This window comes from Mirounga angustirostris, unplaced genomic scaffold, assembly GCF_029215605.1.
Source record: "Mirounga angustirostris isolate CCGP_5_RB_7025 unplaced genomic scaffold, mMirAng1.0.hap1 SCAF_4, whole genome shotgun sequence".
NCBI classification, from domain to species: Eukaryota; Metazoa; Chordata; class Mammalia; order Carnivora; family Phocidae; genus Mirounga; species Mirounga angustirostris.
In genome coordinates this window covers 4,737,266-4,757,631 of record NW_026991712.1, presented here as the reverse complement: position 1 = coordinate 4,757,631, position 20,366 = coordinate 4,737,266, and the positions used below count along the sequence as shown (strand labels likewise).

At 53.0% G+C, this 20,366-nt stretch overlaps 1 protein-coding gene across 1 annotated transcript in view; it reads right to left on the bottom strand.

Moving 5' to 3' along the window:
* Positions 1-2,194: 2,194 nt before the first annotated feature.
* COL22A1 (collagen type XXII alpha 1 chain) overlaps positions 2,195-20,366 on the bottom strand; it is a 227,617-nt gene continuing 209,445 nt past the window's right edge. The window contains exons 55-63 of the mRNA XM_045895568.1: positions 18,789-18,842; positions 17,228-17,299; positions 15,812-15,847; positions 12,634-12,678; positions 10,108-10,287; positions 8,851-8,917; positions 6,624-6,806; positions 4,503-4,580; positions 2,195-2,540 (exon numbers count right to left, since the gene is read on the bottom strand). Coding sequence (XP_045751524.1) covers positions 2,353-2,540; positions 4,503-4,580; positions 6,624-6,806; positions 8,851-8,917; positions 10,108-10,287; positions 12,634-12,678; positions 15,812-15,847; positions 17,228-17,299; positions 18,789-18,842 — 903 coding nt within the window. The 3' untranslated portion in view covers positions 2,195-2,352. The remainder of the gene's footprint in view (positions 2,541-4,502; positions 4,581-6,623; positions 6,807-8,850; positions 8,918-10,107; positions 10,288-12,633; positions 12,679-15,811; positions 15,848-17,227; positions 17,300-18,788; positions 18,843-20,366) is intronic.

Sequence of the window (20,366 nt, the reverse complement as noted above, 5' to 3'; positions counted from 1 at the left end):
CTGTTTCCTCAAGTCCTGTGTCTCACATGGTTGTGAGGGTAAACTGAGCAGGTGAACATGAAAACAGCTCAGGGAAGAGGTTGTCTGTCTGCACGGACAGGCCCTGCAGAACGGCTGTTCTCGGACCCTGACACACATCCACCCCCATAACCAGCACCAAACTACTGAATGAGAGCAGTTTCAGACCCTATTTTAAAATCATTGCAATATACTTATCTGCGCATGGAACCTTCCAGCACTTTTGGTCCCCAAATCAGAGGTGATAAAAAGGAAGTGCTTGATAAGCATATGCTGTGTTAGTCTGTGCCTGGATGAATGACAGATGAATGGATGGATCCACCAATTAACCAACAATTAGTTAAGACATGACCCCGTGTTTAACGAGTGATTCTCTCAAGCCATGGTGAATCAGCTGGTCTCTGGGCACACGTTAGCAGGATGAGGCCCCGAGTCCCACTGAAGCCAACCTTCCCCCTTACTGCACTCCCTCCCCACTGTGACCCTATGTGGATGTGTACATCGAAATGGCTGCCTTGAAAATGTAGAAGACAGAGCTGCCCCAGTGGAGGGGATGATAATGTTCACCCACCCTCATGTGCATCAGCATGGGGCCTGAACCTGTGGCTCTAGGCTCCCCAGAGGAAAATGACTCATCCAGACCTTAAGGGGTTCACATGCAGATGGATGCTGGAGATAAGAAAGGAATTGTCAGGGGCGCCTGGGTGGCTCAGATGGTTAAGCGTCTGCCTTCGGCTCAGGTCATGATCTCAGGGTCCTGGGATCGAGTCCCGCATCGGGTTCCCTGCTCAGTGCAGAGCCTGCTTCTCCCTCTCCCTCTGCCACTCCCTCTGCTTGTGCTCTTCTGTCTATCTGTCTGTCAAATAAATAAATAAAATCTTTAAAAAAAAAAAAAAAAAAAGAAAGGAATTGTCAGGGGTGCCTGGGTGGCTCAGTCGGTGAAGCGTCTGCCTTCGGCTCAGGTCATGATCCCAGGATCCTGGGATCGAGCCCCGCATCGGGCTCCCTGCTCAGCGGGAAGCCTGCTTCTCCCTCTCCCTCTGCCCCTCCCTGCTCGTGCTCTCTCTCTCTCTCAAATAAATAAATAAAGTCTTTAAAAAAATAAAAAGAGGGCGCCTGGGTGGCTCAGTTGGTTAAGCAACTGCCTTCGGCTCAGGTCATGATCCTGGAGTCCCGGGATCGAGTCCCGCATCGGGCTCCCTGCTCGGCAGGGAGTCTGCTTCTCCCTCTGACCCTCCCCCCTCTCATGCTCTCTCTCTCTCATTCTCTCTCTCAAATAAATAAATAAAATCTTAAAAAAATAAATAAATAAATAAAATAAAAAAATAAAAAGAGATAAAAAGAATCATCCATGCGAACTGAGGAGGAAACTCGGATTTATTGAGCACCTGTTTGTGCGAGCGTATCAGGTACACACATACACTCAACGCACTTTATTTCCAAGGCAGAGCCCTGGAGGCACAGATGTCCCAGCTCCGGCCAGTACCCTGGCCAACTGCCCAGCATCAGGAAGACACGGCAGTGGTCACCGGACCTCTTTATTTCACAATTAAAGGGAGGCCAACTGTGAGGAGCTTGAAGGAGTCCCATCCATGGCTCAGAAGCCGGATTAACATGCTTCCTCCATACCAGCTTCTGTCTTTGGCTGGACACAGGATGCCATGAAGCCTCACTGGCTCGAGTGCCATGATTTTGCATCCGAGAGCCTGAAGCAGTGAGGTGGCTGAGTCTGCTCCCCGAGGACTGATTCTGGGTTCCCCGTGTGCACTTTCCATCAGGCAGCGAGGACATTCTTCATGCCTGCACATTCCTTCGCTTCCTGCTTCACGTGTCTCTCCTGGGAAGTGGCAACCCGGGCATGACCGAGAATAGAAACCCATTGCCTCATGTTTTCAGTTTCCTTTTGAGGAAAGAGGTAAATCTGGCAAGTGTCTTCTGGTCAGGATTTCATAGCACCAAGAGTTTCCTTAAAATGGGCAGCTCCACGTCACATGGGTGCCATGAGAAAAACCCAGAAACAACCCACTGCCCCACGGTCATGTTCTCCCAGCCTCAGAGGAGAGGGGAAAACTCGTGGAGCATTATCATATGAAATAATAATAATAATAATAATAATAATAAACAATAATAATAATATTAATAATAATCTGACCGACCGGCAGCATCTGTTGGTTTTAATAATGGTGAGGTCTCTCAAGAAAATAAGACAAAAACAAATGATAAAAGAAAAAAAAAAACCACGTGGCTGTAATGTTTCAAGACCTCTGGCTTCTTATCAGGCTCTGAGTTCAAGTTTCAGAAATCCACTGCCGCCTCTTGGTATTCCAGAATCTTCTAGGGGCCCTTCACGTTAGCGGGCTGGACAGCGAGGCTGGCGAAGTAGGCACATTGGGAGGGGTCACACTGGCCAGGGGGCCCGGGCGGGCCTGGGGGTCCGGGGTGTCCTGATGGTCCTGTCTCCCCTTGAGGGCCGGGAGCCCCGGGGAGCCCGTCTTTTGCATAGCCAGGTTCCCCGGGTTGACCTGGCCCAAGGAGAAGAAAAAAAACAAACAAACCAGAAAGTGTTCAGGATCCTTCTGGGGCAAACGAGCCCTACTCTCATTGCTTCCACTCAGTACCAGCTGAGGACCAGAAACGTCCTCAGGGCTGGGAACTCTGCCTGGGGCGATCACGATGGTCCACAGGGGCACGGGGATGCCTTCACTGTTTGGAGTGGGGCAGCAATCAGGGTGCCCCTGGAGAGAAACCAATAAGGGCAGATGGAGGGCAGGGGTATGGGGTGGACAAGAAACACGGTCTTCTATGTTCTCACATGGTTCTAGGAGATACAGTTGAATTGAGAGGCGGACACCAAGTCCTCATCAACCGTCAGCCCCAATCCACGTATCCTTAGAGATACCTGATGACGTTCTATTACCCAATATCCAACTTGTCCTAAATCTTCTGTAGTTTCCGGGCTGGTATCTGTATGTTAAATGTGAACTACATACTTGGACCACATTCACCTATTCTGTAAATCATGGTCAAGGACAATATAAATAGGATGTAAGTCACTGACAAATAACCCAAAATTTAGACTCAGAAATATTACCTATAGACAAATGTTTATTCCTCCATTTATTAAACATCATAATTTCATATGTAATCAATCTATATCCCTTTTTGCTTTGGCCACTGGGAAGCTCATTGCTAAGTATATGCCTAACCCTATTACCTCTTAAGTCACCATGTTAGGAAATCTGAGTCTCCTTATAAAAGAAACAAAAAGGACATTTTCCCCTTAAAAAGATCTTTAGACATTTCATGAACTCTAAAATTCATGAACACTTTGGTAGTCGTTATTTAATCTCTATGGTCCTGTCTCGACCAAGCCGGAGGCCAGCAGTGTCACTGACTCCTGCAGAGAATCACTGAAGAACAGTCATTATCTCAAACTTGCACTCATACAAATATTTCCTCTTTCTAAACGGTTCTGTTCTGCCTTTTAATCTTTATTTGGAATTGCTTTATTTTAAAAATATCCTTGGGGCACCTGGCTGGCTCAGTCAGGGGAGCACATGAGTCTTGATCTTGGGGTTGTGGGTTCAAGCCCCACATTAGATGTAGAGATTACCTAAAAATAAAATCTTAAGAAAAATAAAAATGAAAAATATTCTTAATATTAGAAACTATTGGAAAGTAGGCAAGTTGTCAAAAATAAACACTGAACATGTATTTTTAGTTGTCTTCTCTAGTGCAGGAAATTTGGGAAATCAAGATATAAATACTAAATTAGAATGACCTATAGGTCTCATATTCAGAAATAATCTCAGGTGATCATATAAACTAGAACTGAATAACAAGAGGAACTTCAGTGCGGTGGAATTTGGTAGTAATAACTCAGTCTAATTTCTTCCACCTTCTACTCGCACCCCTCATCTTGGGCCACCCCACTGCTGTGCCCCAGAGATCTTTCCACACAGCCAGCTTGTCCAGGTTGTCAAACGGCGAGCCCCACATCCCAGGGAGCCCTCACTCCCACCCTGCCACCTGGCCAGCACATCCCAACGTACATTCGGAGAAATACTAATGGGGTATCAACACGTGCACAGATTGGACTTTCAAGCGAGTTGAGAAAATGCCGCCGTAAACAAAATAAACATCATTTGTTCCTGCGAGGCAGGGTGTAGGAGAATTCATGAGTGTCGGGAAGGAGCCAAGGGGTGCACGGTTCCCCACGCTGCCCAGTCTTATTTAACCCCAAGTCTGTTTTCCTCAGGACTATTTCACAGGATAAACCGCAACAACTCATGGGATACATACACTACAGGTTTTTTGGTAAGTCAAGAAGCTGGCGCTTTAGAAAGATTCGATAAAAACACATGAGTGATCCTCTCTCCTCTCAGATAAACCCAGCCTTTCTTCCCAGACACCCCTGCGGCGCTGCAGTGTGTCACTCCATGGCGGAGGGCCAGCCGCCCCGAGACTCCGGACACTCTCCCTACCTGGGATGCCGGGCAGGCCCATCTCGCCTCGGAGGCCAACGCCAGGTGCACCTGGGTCTCCTTTGGCTCCTCGCTCACCTGTGAGAAAGACATGCACCTTTGGTGGGAGAGACCCACGGTGAGGGCAGAGGCAGTGAGTGGCCCCGGGAGCAGGTGCAGGGTCAGCACGGGGCCACGACAGCCTTCCGTCCGAACTGGCCTCACTCACACGTTCTCCACAGTGGGACTCCGCAGTTCTGTTCACACTCATTGACATACACTCACGCTCAAGTATGCACTCAATCCAGATACACGCCTGTGAGCACCAAAGTAAATGGACACCCCTCTTAAATGCACGCTCAACTACACAGCAACGTTGGTTCAAGCACATAACTGGTTGATTACAGGCACACATATGCACATTTATTTTTTTAAGATTTTATTTATTTATGTGACAGACAGAGACACAGTGAGAGAGGAACACAAGAAGGGGGAGTGGGAGAGGGAGAAGCAGGTTCCCCGCTGAGCAGGGAGCCCGATGCGGGGCTCGATCCCAGGACCCCGGGATCATAACCTGAGCCGAAGGTAGACGCTTAATGACTGAGCCACCCAGGCGCCCCATGCACATTTACACGTATCTTAGCAAACATATATGCACACTCATATACACACACAGGCTCACTTAAACACGGGCACACGGATACGCACAGTCGCACGCTCTCTCCCGTGCACACACACGCATCCACACAGCCACACGCTCTCTCCCCTGTAATAAACACGTCCATCTTCATCCACTCATGCTTGCCTACACTTCCCCCGTTCTCACAGCCTTTCAAATGAACCTGTAGGAACTGGGTGATGACAATAAACAGACTCAACACTCTAGATCCTACAGGCATTTACTACAACAGGTCTACCCTCAAAACACTTTAAATCCAGTAAGAGATGAAACAGGGCACCAAGAACATTCTTATTTTAAGCAGACTGTGGGTGAGTTAAAATCACACAGAAATTCCAGAGAGGGTCCCTTCCCTCTGGGAGGAAATTCAAGATCATATTTGAGTTAATACCATACAGATTAGATTAAACTGTCTCAATTTCTTTCATCATTCTTTTTTTTTTTTTTTTGCCATGTTGCAGAAGTCTCCTTTATGCAACATATTTTCTTTTGTGATCTAAATGGAAATTTTGCTAGTTCGTGGAGACTTTAGACCATTCTTACTTATTGTTGTAACTGCCACACTGGGTCAGTTCTGTCCGAGTCTGATGTTTCCTACACTTTATGCTTTCTTGTTGACATCTAGCTCATGTATTTTGTTTTATGAACCAAAAGAGATGGGACTTGAGCACAAATTTAACAAAAAAAATTTCAGCAGGAGAAACATTACAGGGAATGAATGAATGAATGAGTGAAGAATTAGTAAGGAAGCAGTAGGTGGAAAGAGGAGGATGTTAGGGGCATCCATGTCAATACTCCCCAGTGGTGACCAAAATCTGGTGCTTTCTGTACCCCAGGCTCACCCCTCTCCTACCCCACACTCACCCCCCCACCTTGCACTCACTCCTCCCCACAGAGCAGCTAATAATCAGGTTGATGAGTCTGGCTTCCGTCCTCCCTCCTGCTTTCCCACCTGCCTGCCTGCAGAGAGGGTGCGCTTGCCTCGGTCACTACGGGGGTCAGACGCTGCCCCTTGGAGGAGAGACTGGCTGTGGCCCAGATCGCCCACGTCCAGGTGAGAAGTCTACCTGAGAGCTGGAGAGGTAGCAGCCCTTTTAGCTGCCTCTTTGTTCAATTCTAAAGCGGGCATCCAACGCCTCATGGGCCTGGAGACTGCACGTCTCACTCCTCAGTGAGTTCTAATCTTGGAAGGGGAAAGAGGGCAATTTGTGTCGCCCCTGCTCTAGTGGAAAACCAGGAAGTGGGAGGGAGTTGATTTGCTCTTCCTGGCGGAAGCACATTTTACAAAAATGTCAAGTATGAAATCCTTCTGTACATATGAAAACATTACATGATGCCCAAACGCTGAGTGTTACCAAGCTGGAGGAGAGGAGAGCGAGATCAAGTATGCACATTCAGCTGGAGCGTGGTCCCTTCCCAGCCCTCCTCCATGCCAAGCATGGCTCCTCTGGGTCCTCACTCACCTTTGGGACCCACTGGTCCAGAGGGTCCTTCCAGACCCCCCTGCCCGGGCTGTCCTGGCTCCCCGATGGGGCCCGCCCGGCCCGGAAGCCCATCTTTTCCAGGGGGCCCCGGGGGCCCGGGTCGGCCTTGAGATGCCTTCACATGCACTGGGGGCCTCTGGGCCAGGAGGTAGGCGAGTCTGGCTGCAGAGGAGGGAAAACAGAGATGTTCACGAAGGAGGGCGATGGACAGGAGACGGGCCAGGACTCACTGTGCAGCTCAGAACTCGGGAGACTGTAAGTAGCAGAGAACACCAGCGAGATCAACCTCACACAGCACAGCCAGGGCGCCCGTCCCAGGGCAGCCTCCGCCGGCTGTGGGCCTCGGGCCAGCTCCTCGACCTCTTTGAGCCTTCACGTCCTTGTCTGGAGAATGGAGACAATGCAATCACGGCCACCCCACCCGGTGGGCGTGAGGACAGGCACGTGAGATGAGGCATTAGGACTGTGCTCAGCAGATGCCGGTGGTGCCATCACGGCAGGACTGGCGGCTGGGACAGTACCCACAGCCGAAGGGGTTGCAGTAATTGCCAGCGGGGGAAGCTGAGACTGGGGGTGAGACTTAGGGGCTTACAGAGCAATGCAGAGTCACATTTCTCATCTATACACCGAAGGGCTGGGTATGATGTCATTGAGGAACCTTACATGTCTAAAACGCAAAGACTATAGAACTGGTCAAAAACCCAGAGGTCCATGGCTTTCCACCACACTGGGGATACCGTGCCCATCTGATGGCCACCGAGAGACTGTCATACGTAGTCAGACCCAGCTCTTCTACCTGCAGGTGGGTGACTGAGCCCAGAGAGGCTGGAGGGTCTCCCAAGGCCCTGGTGTTTTGGTGCTAAAACCAAGGCAGAGTCAGGGTCTTCTGAGCACCCTGGGGATTGGCTTCCCACGAGCACCATCCTCCCATCTTCCTGCACGAGGCGGCGGCTGGGGTACAATCTGTGTCTGAGGCCTGAGCGAATGGCTGAACTTCTCTGAGCTCTGATTTCCTCATCCTTAAAGTAGAATTGATGCTTGCTCTTCAGAAGGCTGTTTGAAAGAAAGGACCCTGCCCAACAGATGCTCCATCTGAACTTTGTTCAAAACAGGTCTTGTTTCTGCTCTTGGGCTGGAAACTCCCCAAGGGCAGAAGCCATTTCTGTCGCTAGTAAATCTAAGACTCAGAAAGCAGAGCTCAGAGATGCCCACGGGGGAGACCTCGGAACACAACCTGCCCAGTGGCAAGTGCCATTCCAGCCTCTGGTTTCCTTCCTTTTTTCAACCCACGCCCCTGCCATGTTTCCCAGGTAATGGTCTTGGGCTCTCCTGGTGTGGAGAGGGACCATGCTGGCCTGGCCACTCGAAGAGGGCTGGGATGGGGGGCACCTTGTCCAATGCTCTGTCCCCAGATCCAACCCACAGTCCGCCATACGGTTGGTGCAAATAACTCTGAGACGTGAGCATGTGAATAAACGCGCCCTCCCATTTTGTCCATCTGGGTCCTGGAAGAGTTATGGATGTCTGACCTTCCCTATCATAGGCTGCCCATGACTTTCCTCCCCTAACAGCTTCCAGCCCAGAGGGAGGTGGGGACAGCTGCCTGCACACAAATCCTGCTAGACGCTTACCAGATCTCCCATGTCCAGTAAGTTACTCGGCATCTCTGCTCCTAACACTCAACATGCCTCCTGCTCTTCCATGAGTTGCCTTGTGAGCGCGTAGGAAACCACCTGACCTACAGCAAGCCCCACACGCTGGTGTTACTGTTACCTCCCGACCTGGCTCCCTCCCTGAGCACCTGCTGTGTGCCAGGCTCATGCAAGACTGTGGGATTTAACAATAAGTCCAATACACTTGGACTGAAAGGGACCTAGTTCCATGAAAGCACTATGTATCCCCGCTGCCCTCGGGACTGAATGCACAGAATAAATGAGGGATGGAGGCAGAGCTGGTTCTGTGGATGGGAGCTCCCCTAACCAGGGGTATTCGAGCGGAGGTAAAGACAAGCTCTGGACAGGGCTCTGTGTGTCTAGAGCCTGCACGGTGTTCCTCATGGTTCTGCACGATTGCTACACGGGAGCTGCTCTCCACGAGCCTTCTCCAAACCGGGTTGGGGAAATACTGAAGGGTGCAGAAGGGACGGCTTCCCAGGCTCCTCAAGAGGCCCTTGTGTGCCCGGCTGTGGTCAAGTCCAGCTACTCACTTCCCAGCTGTTTCTCTAGCTCTTCTTGGATGAGCCGTCGCAGGGTGTCCATGGAGGGGGACTCCCCCTGCAAGGAGGGAAGGGGAAGGGGAAATTACTTATCTCCCCGGTAAGTCCTGCCACCCAAGACCCCTGATGGCTCCGGGAACCAGGAGGGGCAAGGCAACACATAGCACATCGTCCTGGTCCAATCCTTCTCACGCCCAGAAGCACCTCCCTTTGCCTTGGCCACGCAGGCAGCATCCTCCTATTTGATACGGTGACCTGAGGCCTCTGGTGCCACTCTTTCCACGCCCTTCCCGCTCCTTAGCTGCAGCTTCTTCCTGCAGAAGCCACTTCCCCAGAGCCAACCTGAGAGCTCCGGCCCTGCACCTCTCCCTGCCAAAGCCCCGTCCACTTCCGGCGCCGCTCCCAGGCTGCCTCCTCCACGGAATTGTCTTTGATTTCCCTGACCAGCCGCTTGGCCACGCCGGCTCCCAGGGTCTGGTTTTCCTTGCTCTGTTCACCTTGGCCCTGCCCAGGTGCCTGACCCTCCTGGTGCCTGATTCATAGACGCCGGTGAGTATGTGCTGCCTCCGGGCTCACACAGTGACATGTGATTGCTAGAGGAATCTGTGAGAACAGCCCTCAGCCGCATTGGCCAGACCCCTCCCTCTCGCCCGACTCCTTCAGGGCTGTGCCCCCACCCTCAAGGGCGAAGCTCTCCTCCCTGCGCTCCTGTCTGCAGCCCCCGCACCCGGGACCGTGCCCAGCATGAGCAGGACAAGAATTCCAGGTCCTTATTCTGTTGATTCTTTTCTGGTCCCTCTTTCATGCTCGTCCCAGAACTTCATCGCTACCCACAGCAGCAGGACTAGGGGAACTCAGCGAGGACCCCGGGGGGTTGTGGAAGCGCCCCGCCTCCCACGGCCCCCCTTCCTGGACTTGGCTGAGAGCCAGGCTCTGGGAAGCGACAGAGCGTCAGAGTTGCCAGGGACACTGGAGATCACCTAGCCCTGCGCTCTGAGGACGGGAGGGTCCCCAGGGGACCACAGGGCTGCTAAGAGGGGAAGGCGAGGTCACGTGGACCTAGAACCCACCCCACCCCCAACCACTTCTACCTGGGCGGCTCTGCTTTTTTCTCCAGTGTGTGCTCGTGTTACAGGTTTGTGTAAAATAAGAGTTCTGTCACTAGAATAAACTATTTCGAGAAAAAAACACTAAATAAGCTTGTCCTTTCATGTCCCCCCCAAGTTGAGGCAACACTAGAATCCTTACCCTCAGTCCTGGAAATCCTGGCTGGCCCGGAGGCCCCGGGGGCCCAGCCAGTCCATTCTCCCCGGGAGGTCCTTGGGGGCCCATCAGGCCCGTGTAGCCTTTGTGACCAGGGATTCCAGGGTCCCCAGGCTGGCCCTTTCCACCAGGAGGTCCTTTGTCACCTTTGTTCCCGGGATCTCCCTGGAGGAGGGGAAGAAACATGTCAGTGAGCAGAGGGCTAGCAAGTGCACCCAGTGTAGACAGGCCCTGCAGCTGTGTGCAGCTCCCTGGTCCCCGGGTCCTCTCTCCTGGAGCCCTGGACAGGAGACCTCAGTCCTGGCAGACCTGTGTCTCAGAGCCAAGACACAGGAGGACAAGGGCCTCCAGACACAAAGCCACCTGTCACCATCACACAGGTAATGTGCAGAGGACAAGATGAGAACTCTGACTTCCAATCCCAGTCCATGTGGCTTCATGAGCGTGCCTCGGGAAGGCCGGCCGCTGAGCCTGACTGCCAAGCGGCCACTCCTCCAGTTTGCTCTGTCAGCTGGACGGACAGAGTTACTCTTTCGACAGAGGCGCCGCCTCTTGTAGGTGGCCTCCCGCACCCTACTCTTGGCTTTCGTGGGCCCACATGGGATGACACTGACCAGACTCTTCTCCCCATCTCTGACCCAGCCCCTGAAGACCCGGATCAATGATTTGGGAACCACGGCGACCACCAGACCATCCGGTCCTCTGCCCGACGCACTACTGTGGGTGTGACCAGCAAGTCCTGGTTTTTGGTGGGTCTGAAAATAGATGGCCACGTTGGCGAGCTCAGGGTGTAACAGGACTCCCCTGCGGGCAGATGGCAGTCGGGGGGGAATGAGAGGGGAAGCAAGATGGTAGCTGGAAATGGAGCATGGCCATGGACGTGACCCAGAGCCAAGGACAGGGAAGACTGCAGGCATGAAACTATGTCCAACCTATATGCTTGAAGAGAAGAAAATAACGGACAAAATTTGATATGTCCCAGGGCTTTAACAAAAGGCAGATACAGATTTATAACACACATGGTTCACATGCACAGACTCTAGAGGACAAAAGGAAAATGTCCCGCGACGGACCCTGGGAAGGGGACGGGAGCCATAACGGGCACCAAGGTGGAGGAGCACCTACTTTTCATTGCATCCACTTTTTGCAATGGTTAACTGTATGTCTGTATTGCCTTTTCAACAATAATAAAGGACAGTGGATTTAAAATGAAGTTATCCAGATCGGAGGGACAGTCTTGACTTAAATTTCTCAGATGTGATGCATTTCATGGGACCTTTGTCATCTGTCAGTGATCAGGGGTCGGTGATGGTCCTGGCGCTCCGAGCTCCTGAACGCCGAGACCCTATCACAGCTGTGGTACAGCACTTCCTATTCATTAAATGTCTCAATATCACTTTGCGGGGGGAGGACTCGTCCCAAACTTCAAATGTCCCCAGGAGTGCAAAGGAATGAGGAGCCTCACGGCTCCCTGGCAATGTTCCACAAAACCACTTAACAGGGAGAAGGCAATTCTCCACTTATTGATTAGGTATTAGAGAGGAGATTCTTATTTGTGGTCTGAACTCCCTGGCTGCCAGCCAGAGCTCCCAGGAGCACCTGTGTGGCACTGGGGTGGGGGCCCCTCAAAATGCCTTCTCAGCCACACCCCCCGCCCCGGCTCCATCCTCAGGAACCAGCGACCAGAACGCAGAGGAATCGAGTCACTCAGAAGTAAGGAGGGAAAGAGATCTGGAGGGGTTGACAATCTCTGACACTCTCTGCTTCCACGGCTCTGTGTCCTTGGATCTGCAGGAGGTGCAGCTCCTCACCCACCCAACTTGCAAAGAAAGCGGAGATAAATTCTCGGCAGGACCATGGCAAACAAGCCGGGGGTGGGGAGTGGGGTGGTGGTGACATTCACATGGTGCAACAGTGTGAAGGGGGACGGCTGACCAAAGGGAGGGTTGTGGGCAAACGAGAGGCTTAATTCCTCTAAAGGGAGTGGCCGTTGTCACAAGGGTGAGAACACCCCCTCCCCCCACTGGCATTTCTGGGGGGGGAAAAAAAGCCACTAAACCAAAAAAAAACCTCCCCCTGTTGTTTTTTGGAGGAATGAAATGTAAAGAAAGGCTTCCTGAGTGTGGCGCATAGACGATTCATTATGGAAAAAATCTGTTCCCTTGTCACCTTCAGCGACAAATCTGGCTCCTGGCAAATTGGCATTTTGGGAGCTGAGCACGTCATGCCCAGGCGCTCGTACAGGGAGAGGGAAATCTGTCAAAGTCTCAGAACGCTCGCCTTTGAATTTGTAATTGCAATGATTTTACTCCTTAAAATAACATCCAAAAAGAAAAAAAAAAAGGGAAAGTAACAACATTCACTACAACAATCCCTTCGTGGGCTAATGATTTTCCAGGGAGCGGCAGACCCACAAGCTCCCCGGGCTTGGCTGTTGTTCACTGACCGCCAGGGACAGGGTCCCCATGCCTCCTAGCAAAGGTCACATCGGTAACTACCTCCCCCACTTACCCTGTCTCCTTTGGCTCCTGGCTCTCCGGGCTTCCCGGGGGCTCCCTGCAAAGAGTCCAAAGGAGGATGATCACTGAACAGGGCCACCCATCTGCGACCCTGTGGGCCGAGCACAAGTGGTATCTGGGAAATCAGACACCCCAGGAGCCCCTGTCTGTCTGTCTAGACGTTGCAGGCACCCCATCCTTCCTCCTCTGTGCACCCTGGACTGATGGCACCAGCCCTTTTAGGATTCCTCCTCTGCCTTTTCCAGGATAGATCCCTCTCGCCGAACACACTCAGGAGACCCTGCAGGACGTGGACTTTGAAAGGCGCTCGCTGCCCCTGTGGCCTGGGCTACCTTGCCTCCCACCGACCCGAAGGACCTCCACGTCCGTGACTGCCCACCGCAGGGAGCACACGGTTCTCCCTCCTCCTGGCCTCTGAGGCTCACCTTCCTGCTGCCTGCAGCGCACTCCCCTCTGCCCTGCACGGATGTCTGTGCCCCCCAAGTGTATATGTTGAAGCCAGAATCCCCAGGGTGACTATTAGCAGGTGGGGTCTTCAGGAAGGACTCAGGTGTAGATAAGGTTGTGAGGGTGGCCCCATGATGGACATAGAGAGACAGGCATTGAGACCAGGGGGCCGGCTAGTGTAATTAGGGAAGGATGGCATACCATCTGCTGACACCTCGATCTTGGACTTGCCAGCCCCCAGAACCGTAAGAAATGTCTGTTTCTCGGCCACCCAGTCCAGGCTAATTGTGTGGCAGCCAAGCTGACTAATCACGATCCCTCTGTCTGTGATCAATCCCACCAGGCCTTCAGGCCTCCCTGCCAGGAAGCCTCCCCTGACCACCCAGCACCTAGGTACTAGGGACCCCACACCCCTCCTGGAGGGCGGTCACACAGCCTTGTAGTCCCCACTGCTAGGATACTCCCTCCTTGCTTCTGTGACCCTCCCCAGCTGGAACCTCTCTCTACCCCACTTTGCCCCCAGCCCCTCTGCCACCTCCCTTGCAAAGGAACACTGGCCAGTGTCTGCCCTCATGCACGGGTTCCCGGGCCACCAGCTGCCCTATAACTCCCGTTGTCCCCAGACAAGGTGACAGCGGTGTTGCCCTTGGACAACAAGCACCTGGAAGGCAGGTCCTGTGCTTACCCACCCCTGGGCTCCACTGTATCGACCCAAACTCCACTGTGCACTTAGTTCAAGAATACAAACTGCAGGGGTGCCTGGGTGGTTCAGTCGTTAAGCGTCTGCCTTCGGCTCAGGTCATGATCCCAGGGTCCTGGGATCGAGCCCCGCATCGGGCTCCCTGCTCTGCGGGAAGCCTGCTTCTCCCTCTCCCACTCCCCCTGCTTGTGTTCCCTCTCTTGCTGTGTCTCTCTCTGTCAAATAAATAAATAAAATCTTTAAAAAAAAAAAAAAGTGGGCAATTGGGTGCCTGGGGGGCTCAGTCGTTAAGCGTCTGCCTTCAGCTCGGGTCATGATCCCGGGGTCCTGGGATCGAGCCCCGCATCGGGCTCCCTGCTCTGCGGGAAGCCTGCTTCTCCCTCTCCCACTCCCCCTGCTTATGTTCCCTCTCTCACTGTGTCTCTCTCTGTCAAATAAATAAATAAAATCTTAAAAAAAACCAAAAAGAATACAAACTGCAGAGCAGTCAGCCCAGGGCTCACATCCCATCTCCGGCTCCCGGGACAGAAGGTGTCTCCGGAGAAGGAAGTAAGGAGAGCAAACACTCTGTCATTTCAGCCCTGGCCCCATTTGCTGCACCCCTTCACGCAGGGACCACCCACAGCCCCTGACTTGTGCAGAGGGAGGAGCAGAACACGGCCCTGTTGTCACGGGGCTCACAGCCCAGCTGAGAGCTAGAGGTGGGCCCAGCTGATTCTTACAGACAGGCCACAGACCCCTTTATTTCTCTAATAGAAGTACAACAAGGTGTTTCGGGAGCCCTGGGAGAAAATGCATGACTGTGTGTCGGGAGGCAGGGAGACAGGAACTGGGGCGTGGTGTGCAGGGGGCGGGAGGAGGCAGGAGCTCACCCGGGGGAGAGCATGGGGTCAGCTCGGGGCACAACTCAGGGCCTGCTCTCAGACAAATGAGGAGCTGGTGGTATTTCCCCTCTAGTCAATCCAGGGAGCGGGAGGAAGGAGGCATTGGTGAGTGAGCGAGCAATCTGCCCGTGAGTGGGAAGCATGGCTGGGACGGGGGGCAAATGCTCTTCAGACCAGAGCCCTTGGATCCGGCTCTCAGGGAGTCACCCACCTCCCTCCCTGAGCTGAGAAAGTAACCCCAAGATGCAGAGTGAAAGGGGGTCTTCCTCATGCAGGGGGCGTGCAGGCTTGGAAATGGACAAGGTGGTGACGGTAGCTTTCTTTCTCTGTGTTCGTTCAGTCTCGTTTCTCATCAAATATTTCTGCTACTTCCTCTGTGCTGGGCTCTTGGGCTCTGGCAAACAGCGGGGTGCGAGGACACTGCATAGTGGGGCATCGCTTTGTTTCGTGGGTTGTGAAGAAAAGTCAAAAGAGGCAACACCTTGACACAGACCTCAGGACGAGCAGGGTCAGGAGCGCAAAGGGGTGTGGGGTGGGGAGGGCTTTTGGAAAAGGGCCCCGATGTGTATGAGAGCTCTTGGCATGTTGGGGAACTGAAGGTCCAGAGCACCTGGGGCCCGGAGGCTGAGGGCAGTCGGCAGGGCCAGGGCACCCGACTCCCACCGTGCAGGGGTGGGCAGAGCCGAGACTGGCCTGGGAAGCAGCATGACCTCGTGTGGGCTCTGCAGGCAGCTACAGGCAGGAAAGGACGGGGGTGGGGGGTGGCTGGACCCAGGGGGCCAGTGGGTGGTCACTGCAATCATGCAGGTGGCAGGTGGTGGCAGCCGGACTGGGGTCCTCAGTAGGCATGGAGAGAGCTGGACAGAGTGAGGCATTTTGGACTGGCCACTGACAGGGCTTGTCGACAGACCGGACCCAGAGACAGGCCACGGACAGGCTGTCAAGAAGGTGCCCGGACCGGCTGCCTCCATGAGGGTCCCCGTGCAAAACTGGAGAGGATCCACATGCAGTACACCGAAGCAAGGGCGGGACCCAGCCGAGCCTACGCATGTTGCTGCCCCCAAAGCTGCTCCCGTGTCCCCGCTCCCGCGTCCCCCACAGGAAAGGGGGGCCGAGGGGACGGACCATGCGATACTTGCCTCCTTGCCTGGGACTCCCTTCTCTCCTGGCTCTCCCTACGGAACAGAACAGAGTATCAGGAGGCTCTGTGGCATCACCACATTGTCACCAAAACATTTCCACTCAAGTCATGTTCCAGCAAAGACGATCATCGATGGTCCAGCCAACGAAGGACAACTCAAGCAGGCTTCTCTCATCAGCCTGGCCAGTAGGCGGCAAAAAAATGCCCCAGAGCGGGAGGGGAAGCCACAGGTTCTGGGCTCCTCGTCAAAGGGATGGCTGGGACTCCAGGATACTGGCTTTACAGAGCATCTAGTTGTGGTAGGGGGTGGTCCCGAGAAGCAGGCTCAGAGTGAGAAACAAGACGCCAGTGACGCTGGGCTCTGGAGCTAGCCTGCCCGCGTTCAAATCCTGGCTGCTTCACCCACTGGCTCTGCGACCTTGGACAACGTCCTTATAATTTCTCAAGTTCTCTGTGCCTCAGTTTCTTCATCCGCGAAACGGGAGCAGAAGCTGGACCTTGCCCAAATTCCATCTGCTATTATTGTGACCAGAAGCACAAGTGCTATAAGTCTAGAAGTGTGGGTACCTGACTGCTGCTTGGCGGCAGGGTGTTCCTAAGGGGAGGGAGGAGGAGGCTGGGGCCTTTAATGGCTGGGCCATGGAGTGGAAGGGCTCAAGTAAAAATCAGTGGACAGAGCCACGTTAGGGCTTAAACTACATGGTAGAAATGGGCAAAAGAAAGGTTGCCACCTGGAGTGGCTGGGCTGGCTGGGCGGCAGGGGCACCCTCGGGGGTCAGAATTAACTAGAGGGGACGTACAGGAACGTGGGTATGCTTCCTACTCTTGCGTGGGACATACCACTGTGATCCTGTGGTCAGCAGCCCATGGTGTGGACCATGGCATGCAGTATGCACCGGGAACTTGGCTGGACATATTTGAGTCCCCCAGCATCCATCAGCCCAGAAAACGAGCAAAGATCCCCTGGCAGCGTCTCTGGATCCCACTTTCTAGTCCAGAGGCCTGGGCTCAAGCAGCAGCTGGAGCGCAGACTGACCACGTGGCCTCAGGAAACCACCCACATGTTCTGACCCTGCAGCCAAACTCGGTCATCATTACAATGGTTTGGAAGGGCCCTTGAAGCTCTAGGATCGGAGGTGTGCGCTCTTATATCCCCACTTGAATAATGACAAAGCTCAGGCACAGAGGCTACGAGACTGGCCCGAGGTCCCACACTTTGGGAGTGTGGAGCTGAGAATCCCACGCAGCTGAGTGCACACCACTGCCCACCAACCACAACATGAGTGTGACCACACAGCCGGTGATGCCACCTGAGCAGGTGGACCCGAGGACACAGTGGGTGGCAGGAAACATACTGCCCTTGAACCTCCCCCCAGAGCTAGGCGTCTTGGCCCCCAGGGAGTTCTCAGCTTACCTGGGGCCCCCGGGGACCCAGAAAGCCAGGGAGTCCTGGGTTGCCGTGGTCTCCTTGGTTCCCCTTCTGGCCCTGCAGAGGGAGAACAGGCATTGGTTCTGCAAGGTCAAAGGCCGGCCCAAGGAGACTCAGAAACCTCATAACCCCGCTGTACTCTGAAGGCCTGAGACATCAACAGAGAGAAGGACACCCCTTTCCTGTATGGGAGGGCAGGGGGTCGGGGAGAGGCATGGCTACTGTGAGTCCTGACAGCACTGTGGGGGTGGGGCAGCAAGACTAGAAGCATCTCTTTCCAGTCAAAGCAACAGAAGCAACATGGGACAAATATGGCACAGAAACACTCCGCTGTGTGTGTGGCCTCTCCAAGGAGCCCTCCAGCAAGGTAGTGCACTTATTCTCAATAGCACAGCGAGGCTCATGGTTTGGTAGGATGGCTTTTTGGCAATAGCTCTAGGACCCTTTCAGTTCCAGCCTTTCCAGGCATGTGTGAGTCAGCTCTTCTGAGGCCAGCTCTGCGCTGGGCGTGAAGCCAGGCTCATGGCCCTGTCCCATCCCGTCTGCTCGGTCTCACCAGTGGTGACAAGCCCCACGCCATGGCTTCTGAGGAACATCATTACATGTGCTAAGGAGTTAAGCCCCTCTAGTGCAGCCATCCCTGGTCTAACAGAGAGACATGTCCCTACTAGGGTGACCAGATGCCCGGTTTGCCTGCGAATGATGGGTTTCCCAAGATGCAGGATTTTCTGTGCTAAAACCAGGAAGATTCTTGGCCAACCAGGATGGGCCCGTCACCCTCATTTCCACAATGACAACAGCTGGCCAGCCAAGTGGTCTGCCCAATGCTGCGTGCAATCATTGCTCAACTCACCACGCCCTGAGGGAAGTGGTCTTCTGAACAGAGTTGCCAGTTTTAGCAAATAAATATACAAGAAGCCTGGCTTGGGAGGAAATTTGTGGACAGGATCTGACTCACCCAACCTCAGAACCCATCAGAGAACCATCTTCCCCACCATGTCCCCCATCTTCCAGACCTAATCCCAAATCCAGGGACCTGGATTCTGATTATTCATGCCACCCTCTCTCCACCACCCATGGATCCTACCCATCGTTCCTTCCTGCTCTCCCCATCCCCCACCTCCTGACCACCAGGAAGACCCTCTTCAGCCAAGTCTGTCCTATACCCATTCCCATGTTACACACTTACCCTGTCATCTGAGATGGGAATGGCTGGGTACCTCACCCTGTCCTCCCATCCTCTAAAAATATGCAATGTTTACTGTGCAACCTTATTATACATTTTTTTTTTTTTAGTCCTTGGTAGGTCTGTACCTTTGGATGCCTATGATAGTAGACAACAGAGATTCAATGCGTAATTGTATGCATTTTAGACTTTGAAAGAGGTCCTTATTGGATCCTCTTGCCTCCAGCCTATTTCTATCATTCAAACCCCTTATTTTTCTCTTGATGCTTCTAGCATAGAGAACATACCATCTGTAATGTGAAAGGCATGCCCATTTCAAAGCTTGCCTTGATTCTACCATACAGCAGGGGGAGTACTCACAGGACTTCCTGTGGGGCCAGGGTCTCCTGGAGATCCCGGTGATCCATTCTTACCCTGGTAGAAGAAACACAAGTAGTCATCTGTCAGGACCCTCCACCAGGACATCGAGGAGCAGGACGGTGGAACAGAGTGACTGCTGGATGTGGAGGACCTGATTTCATACCGGCAGCTATCATTCAGGCCCACATGGCTCTCAGTAAGCCATATCATTACTCAAGGGATGTTTCTCAACTTCTAAAAGGAGCTCATAACATTTACCTCAAAATATTGTGAATTAAACGAGTTTGTGTACTTGATAAAGCTTAGCCTGGTGAGTGCTGCTCAGGGCACAGGCATAGTAAATAATCATGACCTCATCCATCCACCTATCCATCCATCCATCCATCCATCCATCCATCCATCCATCCATCCATCCACCCATCCATCCAACCACCCATCCTAACATCTATCCATCCGTCCAACCATCCATCCATCCATCCATCCATCCATCCATCCATCCATCCATCCATCCATCCTTCATCCTTCAACTCAGATCCTGTCTTAAGGAGCAACACAAAAGTACTCATATTACTGCAATGCTATTCTCAGTTTAGGATGCTTGTCCCTGTGCTGATTTCATTTTACTCCTCCACTAGGGGCACCGTTATCCTGAAGAGATGAGGATGATGACACAGACAAGAAAAGTGGCCATGCAGAATCCTGCAGCTACTAAATTGAAGGTCCACTCAATCCAGACTCCAGGACTGACCCGGATGAGTTAGCATTCTCTAACTCTGGCATTTTGATAAATGTATTTCACCAGTAAGATCCTTGGTAGTGTAGAACTCAGAAAGTTTAAGAATTCTCCTAGCTATACCTTTGAGGATCAGACAAATTCCTATTAAGCCTGAAGTTCAAAGCTTGGCTTCAGCAGACTGGGTTGGTCACTGCCTCTGCCCACCACTCTCCTCCCTCTTGGGAGCTCCCCCGACCAGATGGCTGTGTCTTCACCTGGCTCTTCCCTGCTGGGAGCAGCCCAAAGATCCGTGCATCTCCCCTCTCTGTCTAGGGCCAACATCTAGCACGGTGCCAGACACACAGAAGAAACTCTGCTGGAGAAGGAACCAAGAACATTACAGGAAACCACTCTCCATTGATCCTGTAACCAGAAAGTGCTAACGTCTTATAATCTGTGAAGCACACAGTCACCAATGAGTCAGCTTCATGGAGCCATGTTACAGTAAAAAGCAGCTCACGCTGCCTGAGGACTCCCTCTACGCCGGCTTCACATGCTTGAACTCCCTACACACGACAGATTCAAACACTGCCATTTTATAAATGGGGAAACCAAGTCACAGAATGTCTACACCACCTGCCTGAGACAGAAGGGAAGGGGCTGAGACTGGAACCCAGGAAGCATGGAGCCCAGCCAGTGTTACCCCAGTGGTCATGATTAAATAGGGCTCACATCGTATGCCTGAGCAGCGTACGTGTGATCGTGGATGATTCACGCGGCGCATCTCCCATAATCCTGCCAGGAAGCGTGAAGAGTGGCTGTCTTTATCCCTGTATCACAGATGAGGAGGCTGAGGCACAGAG